Source organism: Lotus japonicus, chromosome 3 (genome assembly GCF_012489685.1).
Source record: "Lotus japonicus ecotype B-129 chromosome 3, LjGifu_v1.2".
Classification (NCBI taxonomy): domain Eukaryota; kingdom Viridiplantae; phylum Streptophyta; class Magnoliopsida; order Fabales; family Fabaceae; genus Lotus; species Lotus japonicus.
Genome location: NC_080043.1, coordinates 2,341,475 through 2,352,380, shown reverse-complemented (window position 1 = coordinate 2,352,380; position 10,906 = coordinate 2,341,475). Strand labels below are relative to the sequence as shown.

The window sequence follows — 10,906 nt, the reverse complement described above, 5'->3', positions numbered from 1 at the left end:
TTTAAAATAAACGAAAAAGCCACGTGTAAATATTGAGTCAGCAAAAAATATACCAGATAGGCTAAAAACACGAGTAGGGACTTATTCTGATTAAAAAAACAATTCTAGGGATCCGGAATCGGAAAAAAAAAATTCAGGGACTTATTTTCGTACGGGGCACAATTTCAGGGACCCCTGGAGTATTTAAGCCTAAATCACATGCAAAAGAGAAAATGCACTCTATTGTTCAAGTAATATAAGATTATGAAGTCTCAATTATCAAATCCAAGGGACTAAGAAAACAAACTAACTCCAGCGTGAGTTCATAGTTCAAGTAAGCAAACAATAAATAAAATAGAGAATCAAGTAGAGAGAAAATTATCAAGATTAAATAATCTTCCCCTGTTTTATATATGTTATCCTAAGCATCTTTATGTCAACTATACTTCTCACTAGAGATTATACCCGTGCGTTGCACGGGTTTATTTATAATTTTTTAAAAATTATACATGATTATTATAGTTTTAATAAATATATAAATATTAAAATATTTTTAATTATAAAATATAATAAATTAAATAATAATTGAGGTGAGATATTTCATTAAATAGAATTAGAGTTCTTTAGATCTAAATAATTAATATTACTCAAATTTAATAATTGATTTTTTAAAAAAAGAAAACTTTATTGAAACACAATAAAAACTAGAAATTAAACCCGTGCGTTGCACGGGTTCGTTTTTAATTTGTATTTTTTAATTGTAATATTTAAATTTGTAGAAAGGTAAGAAATCTATTATTTAGAAGAATATTTAGAATATGTGTATAATTAAATATAATTGAGTTATGATATTCTCACACTTTCTTTCTCTAATAAGGGAAAAAAGGATCAAACAAGTAGATATTTTTTTTGTTGCTTCATCAGAAGAAAAAATAGGTAGATTTCTATTGAGATTGAAATGAGAGTAGTTTTTTTTGATATAAAAGAAATTTAATTACTTAATTAGATTAGTATTGAAATGAACGTGGTATTCTACTATTTTTTTTCTAATATTGATTTAGTCGTTGCAATGATGTTATCAGTTGTGCTAATTTTTTTTATCAAAATTGATGTGGTTGTTTACCATTGCTGATGGCATAAAAGTTCTTTTAAAATCACTTTCACGAACATAAAAATAGATTTTATCTAACTGCAAGATGGACGTCATTTGTTCCCTTTGAATGATTAAGTTGCTATTTTTTTCCATAATATGACAATATTGAGGAGTGAAAGATTCCTATTTCTTATCAAGAATATAGTGAGTACTACATTTTACACTTATCTTTCTAGTGCAGTATATAAATTTATGTGGCTCACACTTTGTTACTGATTTGTGCCATATAAATATATAAATGATGATATATTTCTATGATTTCAATTGAATGAGAAGAATTGTTTAGTAAATTACCATATATGTGAAACTCACAGTTTTATTTTCCAATCATCTGCAACGGGGATATATCACTAAGTAATGTGTGTTTCTTGTTGTTGTTGATGATCTTTCTCCTGCAATAAAAAAATAAGAATGAGTAATTTAAAAAAAACAATTTTGAAATTAACTAAAATAATTAAAAATGACATACTTGTTGAAGTAGTTAGAGACAATTGTCATTTTTTTCTCACCAGCCGCTGAAGTCCAAGAAATATGAATAATTTGAGTTTGTGAGTGATTTCACTGGTTTGTTTATATAGAGATATAATAGATGCATGGTTCAATATAATACATTTCATTTTTTATTTATTTAATGTAGATAGTTGAAATTAACATTAAATTTGATTTTAATTTAAGGTACTATGCTAAAACCATTTGCAAATATAACTTTGTGGTCTGTTACACTTTTGTCATGAATGTTACTCTTTTGCTTATACATTTGATATTTATTAAGTTTAAAACTGAAATCATTAGTGCACAAGTTTCCACTACCTGTTCATTCACTCACTAAGCTATCTCATTAAAACACCAATTTTTTTACTAATGTATGTAGGTTCTCACGTGTATTTGTACTTAATACTTAGCTCAAGTGAGCTTTACTAATATATATAGATAGATAAATATTTTTTTTTGGAAAAACCAAATATATATATATATATATATAATTACTTTGGGAAATAAGAGCCCCAAGTACAATATAGATAGATATATATTGATTATTTTTTTTTATTTTAAAAGTATTTTATCTAAATTATTTATTAATAAATGTTATTTTGTTTTTTATTTTGATTTTTTAAATTTGTCAAATGCAAAACTCAAGTCAATTTTAAGTCTATGAATGTTGTTATTTAATATAAGTAGTTGAATAGGTTTTTATAATACAATTTTTTTCAGTTTTTAGTTTATTAAATTTTTTATTTTTTAATGTATTTAATATAAAGGTATGTGAGCTTTTATGGTTTAATACATATGTGTATTTGTACTTAATACTTAGCTCAAGTGAGCTTTACTAATATATATAGATAGATAGATATTTTCTTTTTGGAAAAACCAAATATATATATATATATATATATATAATTACTTTGAGAAATAAGAGCCCCAAGTACAATATAGATAGATATATATTGATAGAAATTTTTTTATTTTAAAAGTATTTTATCTAAATTATTTATTAATGAATATTATTTTTTTATTTTGATTTTTTAAATTTGTCAAAAGCAAAGCTCAAGTCAATTTTAAGTCTATGAATTTTGTTATTTAATATAAGTAATTGAATAGGTTTTTATAATACAATTTTTTCAGTTTTTACTTTATTAAATTTTTATTTTTTAATGTATTTAATATAAAGGTATGTGAGCTTTTATGGTTTAATACATTAATTGCATGCAAAAATACAAGTGTGCTTTACATATATATATATAGATGAGAATAACCTTCTCATTTAGATAATTGCATTGGGTCACAACATACCCATATCTGTTGTTCCTTACCACACCCTTGATTTGCCAAAAAGTTTGTCACAGTGTTTCCCTCACGCAATACATGCACCACACCAATACACTGAATTATAGACATCTGATGATCTATATGATTAAATACATGTTCCAATTTTCATGACCTCTTATCTCCCCTAGACATTCACCCAACCACTAAGGAGGAATCACTCTCAATCACCACATTTGAAAATTTAAATTGCTAGAAAAATAACAAAGCATGTAACACTATTTGAACCTTCGTCAAAAGCCCACAACTATTCAGTTCTTTTTACAAAGTATCTTGAAACATCCCCTTCTTGATCCCTCAAAACCTTACCAATACCACTCACCACTGGTTCCCTTTCGACGCCCCATCCACATTACACTTCAAAAATAGTGGTTGGCGGTGACTCCCAATACATTGTACGTGGCATCTTTTGTTTTCGTGACCATTCTTTACGCTCAAAGCCTCTAGCAAACTGTTCCAAATCATATGGACAATCATTCTACTTCCCCTTAACCCACCAAAACACACAAACCAAGCAATAGTCTTATATATGTTCAAGAGAAATAACTTTGTTATTAAACACTCATGCATTTCTCTCTAGTAATTGATATTAAATAATTAGCCCTGAAGTAGTCTTAATATTTTATTCATTTTAAAATATAGAAATTCATTATGTGAATTTGAAATATATTCAAGTAATAAGTTTTTAATATCATAAATAAGTTATAGTGACATATTTTCTTACACTTTATATCCACAATGAAGTAATTTTAACTTTAATAATTATAATAAGAAATGATTTTTTAGTGTAAATAATTATTTATTAAATTTAAATTTATTGGACTTTGGTCATAGTTATTTTACTTTGTTATTCTTTCTCAATCATTTTTACTAATATATAATAGATCAAAAATTATATTTGAAATTTTTTTTCGACGAATACACACACATTATAGTTAATGGTAAATACCTATAGAATGCTACTTTTTATTTAAAGACTACTCTTTCTTAATTATTTTTAATAAATATTATTTTATTCTAATTAATTTTGACTCTCAATATTTTTTGTATATCAAAATATTACTTAGTTTTATATTAATTTTTTCCCCTTCAATTTATGATTGATAATTAATATTCTAACATTTTTAATTACTATTGAATAAAATATTTTCTTATAAGTAACTAAAATTTATAATTAATAGTTAATACAATTAACACAAACATGAGTTTTTTATTATTTAAGGAATTTTCTATTTTTACTATTTAATATATAGTACTGCCATTTGATTTAATGTATTTTTTTTTATACTTGATGATTTTTTTCCTGAAATAAAGAAATAATTTTATTATTTAATATAGGTAGCAAAATAGTCTCTAGTTAATTTCTTTCAGTTTTCAATCTTTATATTTAATGTATTTAATAAAAAAATTATTACATAATTTAATTCAAAGGCTACATCATATTGGCATGTGTAAAGTCAAAAAACAAAAAGATTGACATGTTTCAAAAGTTACATTATATTGAAAGTTGAATAGAAATTTAATTTGTTTAACTTTATTTTTTAATGGATTTAATACTTATAGCTCAAGTGAGCTTTACATATATATATAGATGTGTTAGATAGAACGTCAGGTTATAGCCAAAGTACTTACCTAAGAACACTACCTACAACAATAGCCATGCGGGTGTGGTTGCTTAAATATGGATTATAACTGAGAACCTACCCAAGGGATATTTCACCACCCAATCATGTACTACATGAAAGTATACAAATGAAATTCTCTGATGTGGGTGGTTTTATTGCTGAGTCTAGTCGAATGAGTCCGTTGGGTTGGTTATGGGTAGGTATTGTGTTGTGTTTGAGCTGGGTTTGTGGTGGTGGTCAGGAAGAAGCGGTAGCGAAGCTACAGTGGCCGGAAGTGATTCCAATGAAAGATTATAGCATATTTGCCATATTTAAGTCCACAACTCAGTGAAATAACCAAAGTAACCCTTAAATTTGTGTATTGTTCAATAACATACCATGTGTCACCTTACCCACCATGCATAGTTCAAGTAGCATTCCAGGAAATTTTAGGTTAAGAATGTAACATTCCTATATTTGCTACAAGCTTTGAAATTATTTCACCAACACTCCCTTCCACTACACATCTTCTATTTTTTTATTTTTTTATTATTATTCTTGAGAATAATGTAAACAAATCAAATATATTTGTCTTTCATCTTGTAACCATAAATCAATTTTTTTTTTTTAATTTCAAGTTGGTTCTTATAAAAAGGATAAAGATAAATCTCTCATTTTGTTCTGATAGGACATGAGGTAGTATTAAACTAAAATTTGAGAGAACTATTCACCTAAAGCAAATTGTTTTGCAGGTTGAAAGGGCAGATAAAAAAAGACCCCATCAACAAGGGACTTTAAGTTCAAAGTACAAACCAAAACCCGAGTTAATGGTTACTCATCAAAGGTAAATCATGAGTGTACACACATCTGTGAAGTTTTTCTTCCCTATTTATACAATCCATAAACATTTCAAATCTTCATCTTCATTACAAAAAATTAAAACACATTCATTCATCCACATTACTTAGATAGCAATGTAGGCCACTAGTTTCATTCCATGACCTTCATCAGACAAAAACATCAAAATTAGAAATATCTTCAAGCTGATGCAGTGAAGTAAAAGGCCTTAATTTCACTTCATTGCTGAGTCAAGTGGTGTGGTGTTGCTTATTGCCAGCTGAAAACAAGAACATTTTTTCAAATCATCAATCACAGAAAACCAAAACAAGACAACAAGGGTAAGGGAAAACATAAACATAAGATTAAACCAAAGATTCCAACTCACAGGTAAAGGCAGAAAGCTCAGAACTCTTCAAAACTCGCAGCCTCTTCACTGTTGATACAAACATGCTGCCAAAAACAGACATAAAAAGAAACAAAAACCAATGTAAATAGATGTCTTTGTTGCCAATCATAGTTTTCTAGCAATAACTAAATCTTGTTAAAATAAAAAGAAGCAGAACCAAAGGGAAAAGCCAAATCTGCATGAGTTATTAATTAGTTTTGTTTGTATTTCTAGGAGGGGACAGGAGGACAAGTGTTCTCATGTGGAAAAAAACAGACATGCCATGGCATCTAGTGCCCCGGATTTATTCCAACACTGAGCATAAAGGTTGTTGGATAAAACTTATTATACAATAATTGTTAAGCACAAGGAATCTAATTAATCTCTAAGCATATTTAGAACAAAATGCTAATTTGGCAATGGAATATATCAATACAATATAAAATATTGAACAAAATTAACAATAATAGTGCATGAGATCAACAGTGATAAGATTCTTACTGCCACGGTACATCACCAACAAGCATCCTGTCTCCTTCGTTATCTTCATAAACTAGAGTATACTCTCCACTACCATCCAATAAACCTGTAATTGCTTTCTCTTCCTCTGGCTTGTTGTGAACTCCACCAGCAGAGGCATCTCGTTGAGCTGAACACCAGTGAAAAAGACAAAATAAGATTACTTCATCTTTGTATCAAGTTACATTATCTTAATCTAGAAATGACCTTAAACATGGGGATAAAAATTCAAGCAAAGTTGTCTAAAGGACCAATGAAGTATTTTGCATTAGAAAACTTTTTTGGCATTTTTTTTGTTGAAATGAACTTGTTTGGTAAACATGATTGACCTTAAGCATTTAATGTTGAATTCATGTAGCCAACACCCAAGCAAATAACTAGTCATGAATTTAATATCATCCTCACTAGTTGAGTGGGACTGAGTACTCTATAGTGACATAACTACTAGAGAGATCTCAACCGTTTAAAATATGTTGGAAGGGAAGAAAAATATTTTATCCTGCAAAGATTTCTCTCTGGTGGCCATGTTAATAGAGAGGATCTAAGCCACAAGTGGGGTAGAGCTGAAATTTTCATTTAGTGTCTCATTCTCTATTCCACCAATTAAATTGCATGTCAAAACCACTCATGTAAGGTTGTCATGTTTCCGTGTACGTGACACAATTTAATTGGTGAGACAAAAAAGGAACCTAAAGAGATCGAAGATCTATTATATTCATGGGGTACCTATGACTAAAAAACAAGTTTAAGTAGGTAATCCTTCTACATTTGGAAGCCAAAATCACTCCAAGGAGAAACCTATGTGAGTAGCTTTGTGTGTCAGGATTAATTCTAAAAAAAATCCAATTCAAACACAGAATTAATAAAATATCATATCAAGCATTTAAATTAAACCAAGCATTCAAATCAAATATAAAGAGAATAAAGAATTGTGATGAAATTGACCGTATTGACCAAATGAGCACAATCATTGAATTAAAGGTCACAAAAATTACCTGCAAGGAGACCTCTAAAGAGCGCATCCACGGCAGAGGAGAGACTTTCATAGCTGCCATAGGCATTGAGGTCCACTTTTCTCCCAATTGGAACACCATCCATGTTGATCTTCACAAACATGCCTTTACCATAGTTGTTAACAGGTTTTTTACCATCACCTTTATCATGCTGGTTCTGGGACTCATGAGGAGGAGGCTTAGAAGAAGTGCTGCTACTAGCAAGATTCTTCCTGAATGAACGAATTGGAGGCCAACCCACTACTGGACCAGGGGCAGTTCTGTGTTTGGTGGGGTCATGTAAAGAGTTAGGCATGACAAATGAACAGTGAAACTTGCAAGAACAGGCTTAAAAGTTCAAAAAGAAAAGGTTTGGTGGGGATAAAAAGTGGCTATATTTAGTCCATGTTTGAACACACATAAAAAATCATAGTGAGTGGTGATCATAATAATTGTGGTTTTTCACCGTGATTTTAACTTCACAAAGTTTTACATCGTGCATCCAAACATGCACATGCACTATGACACTCAAAGAGTATAAACATCTCATTAGACCCATGTTTCTCTCCCTATCTCTTAACTTAATTTTAGATGTCATATATCTTATTCATTAATATATTCTTTTTTCAAAGTGTAGTTAAGTCATTTCCCTACAAAGAGTATAAACATCTCATAGACCCATGTTTCAATGCCTATTTCTAGCTTAATTTCAGATGTCATATATCTTATTCAATACTTTACTCTTTTCTCAAAGTGTAGTAGTTAAGTCATTTCCCTATAAAGAGCATGCTAAACTAGCATAACCCAGCAATCACTCATCCAATTCTCATTTTGACTACTTGTACACATTTTCATTAAATCCAACAAGCAAAAGTGGCCTTTTCCCCAAGAGGGACCAAAGAAAGTAATCAAAGGAAGGAGAGAGAACAAGGGAAACTGAGACAGGGTCAGGTATTCACATGCCAATGCCAAACAACAAGGAAAACTAGATAATGAAGGAACATAATAAATGACAGATAGCATCAAAAATACGATGTAGACATCTCAGAAGGAAACATGGAAAAACATGGCAAGTGAAGGATAACAGAACAAAAAAAGCCAGTACATGGTACAGGGGATCAAAGCTTAAAAATTGCCCCTTCTTTTTGTGGATATGCAAGTTCATAAAAGGCATAAGGTAATTAATATTGGAGAACTTGATATCTAACCCCTTGCATAAAAAAGTGCAACCAGGGTTCAAAACATTTAGATCTATTTCAACTAGAAAGAAACAGCAGAACTTGCTTGGACCACACAGTGTGTGTGGGACTCTGGGAACTGAATATCCTCTGTCTTAAAGTTACAAAACGTAGATGGAAAAGCTGGAGTACCTTTTCTGAGAGCTGTTGGGTACAGCTGTGTTTGCAGAAGAGGGAGAAGAGAACACTTTGTTGTTATTATCACTACCCTTGTTCTGCTGCAACTCTACCACCTTAGGGCCACAGGTTTGTGATGATGTATGATGAAGAAATGAAGTAGCTTTACTACCCTGGTGGTGGTGTTGGTAGCTATGGAAACCATTGTTGGAGCTTAGTTTTGCTGAATGAGGCATCATGGGAGAGTAGTAACCAAGAGAGAGTAGAGACTCATGATCTGTTTGAGTGTTTTTCATTTTGTCATTGAGGGACCAGTCCTCAACACCAGGTGGACCAAGCCTCAGCTCCAGCTTCCTCTCCTCTGAGGACTTTCCTCCTTCACCTTTTTTCATGTGCCACTCTCTCTCATTTGGAATCAAATCCAGCAGCTGAGGAGAAACCTCATTCCTTGACCTTTCATCCATCTTTTTAAACCACAAAACAAACACAGTTTTGCAAAAGAAACTCCAAAGAAAAACACCCTTTTCTGCTCTTCTTGATATTCACCAAATAAATGCAACAAAACCTGAGGAACAAAACAAAACCACATGTTAGAATCAACAAAAGGTGTAAACAAGAGACTCCTTCAAAAGCACACAAGAGATGAATAGTTAGTAGTTAGTAGAGACAGTACTAAATGATAGTACTACAGAAGAAGGCTCAGTTCTGTTCACATACCCTTCAAGGTCTAACCACAGCTCAAATCCATGGAACACCACTTCTTTAAGCTGTGAAAAATAAACAGGTTTTCCCAGAAGCTTCAACCTTAGGTAGGTGAGAAACTAAACAAACTACAATAAACCTTCAAAGGTTTTGAATAGACTAAGATTTGAGAAGCAGAAATATTATCACAGCTCAACAGAAACCCCACCAAGAAAAAATGACTCCAAAAGCAAAGGTGTAGTAGAGGGAGCTATAATAGCATGGGGTTGTAAACTAGCTTTGCTTTAAGTCTTTTTATTTGCACGCTGAGTGGGTTCTCTCTCTTTTTAAAGGGAGAAAGAGAGAGAGAAAGAGAGTGGGGGGTTATTTCAGAAGAGGCAAAAAAGAGGGACAGAGTTATAAAAACCAGAGAGATTCCATTCCACCTTGGCCAACACAAGGAACACAAAACAGGAACGGAATTAGAGCATAATGCACGCAACCAACCAGAGCTTTCTCACATGAAAAATAACAACAAACGTTAGGGAGGTTGTTTAGCACAGCAAGTAAAGCATTCTGTTCTGACCTTCCCTAGAGATACTATACTACTGCTGCTGCTTGCTTCACTGTCTTTGACACACACTCTCTCTGCTGCCTCCTATTGCCTTATAGCTGCTATGCCTCGTTACCACCACTACCCAAAAAAACTCCTTTATTTATTACTTCTGTGAAAGAAAGTGACCTGCAATGTAGTTAACTAAAGATTAAAGATTTTCTCCCTAATATGTAATCAACCTTTGGTCAAATTGATTAAGTTTGTAATCTTTTTCTCTTTTTCCTTCTGGTCTGAGTCAAGGTGAATTAGTTTGTTTGGCACTTTAAAATGCAACCGCATAAAGGGACACTGACATGCTCAAGTCTATGCGTTGGCACAATGGGAAAGAGTTTTATGAAATGGTTACACGGTGAAAAATTATAATGAGTTAAAATCACGATAATTTGAAGCAACTTCTTTTAATTTTTGAGTTGGTTCGTATGATTTTAACTTCGTCGTGTTCATGCACCATGTATGTAAACATGTACTTAATGTTTGTTTGAATACACTTTTCACTCGTGAAGCCAATATTCAATTAAAAAAGTCACATTTGTAAATGAATAAAAGATGACATATTTGTATTAATGTTGCGTTTGTTGCGAAAGTCATTTCATTCAATCAAATTATTTTAATCGTGTAAGTAATGTATTTTATTTGCATTGAAATATGCGTTAATGTTTGTTAAAAGTGTATCTAAACACGCACATATAATTGAGTTTGGTGAAATGATTTCCACATCTAAGTTATAAACATACCATATTACCCTTACTCTTATATTGGTAATAATATTAAGATTCTTTCAAAAAAAAAATGATGTTAAATTGAATAAGTGTTCATTTTAAAAGCTAATTGGGTAATCAAAGATTCATTTGGTTGGATAAGATAATGGAGATGAAAACAAGTTGAGGGCTAAACTACAAATGAAATTGAAGGTGTGTAGCTTGCTTTTTTGAGATGTCAGGAGAATTGATGGATGGGA

General features: G+C 31.0%; 1 protein-coding gene across 2 annotated transcripts; it reads right to left on the bottom strand.

Moving 5' to 3' along the window:
- Positions 1-5,366: 5,366 nt before the first annotated feature.
- On the bottom strand, positions 5,367-10,070 carry LOC130748419 (auxin-responsive protein IAA26-like). 2 transcript variants are annotated; one of them, XM_057601643.1, is made up of 6 exons: positions 9,919-10,070; positions 8,667-9,216; positions 7,300-7,577; positions 6,287-6,434; positions 5,786-5,850; positions 5,367-5,677 (listed from the first exon to the last, which is right to left on the bottom strand). In XM_057601643.1, the coding sequence occupies exons 2-6, from the start codon at positions 9,113-9,115 to the stop codon at positions 5,649-5,651; spliced, it is 969 nt and encodes a 322-aa protein (XP_057457626.1). In that variant the 5' UTR covers positions 9,116-9,216; positions 9,919-10,070; the 3' UTR covers positions 5,367-5,648. The 2 variants fall into 2 exon arrangements, with proteins under 2 accessions (XP_057457626.1, XP_057457624.1); XM_057601641.1 differs by lacking the exon at positions 9,919-10,070 and adding an exon at positions 9,369-9,906.
- Between the last annotated feature and the right edge of the window lie 836 nt (positions 10,071-10,906).

What these genes read in the sequence shown, in the direction of transcription:
- LOC130748419 (XM_057601643.1), bottom strand. Translation starts at nt 9,115, where the DNA reads ATGGATGAAAGGTCAAGGAATGAGGTTTCTCCTCAGCTGCTGGATTTG. An exon ending in GTTGGTGATGTACCGTGGCA is followed by an intron (nt 5,851 to 6,286) that starts GTAAGAATCTTA and finishes TGTTTTTGGCAG; the next exon opens with CATGTTTGTATCAACAGTGA. An exon ending in TGAGCTTTCTGCCTTTACCT is followed by an intron (nt 5,678 to 5,785) that starts GTGAGTTGGAAT and finishes TCTTGTTTTCAG; the next exon opens with CTGGCAATAAGCAACACCAC.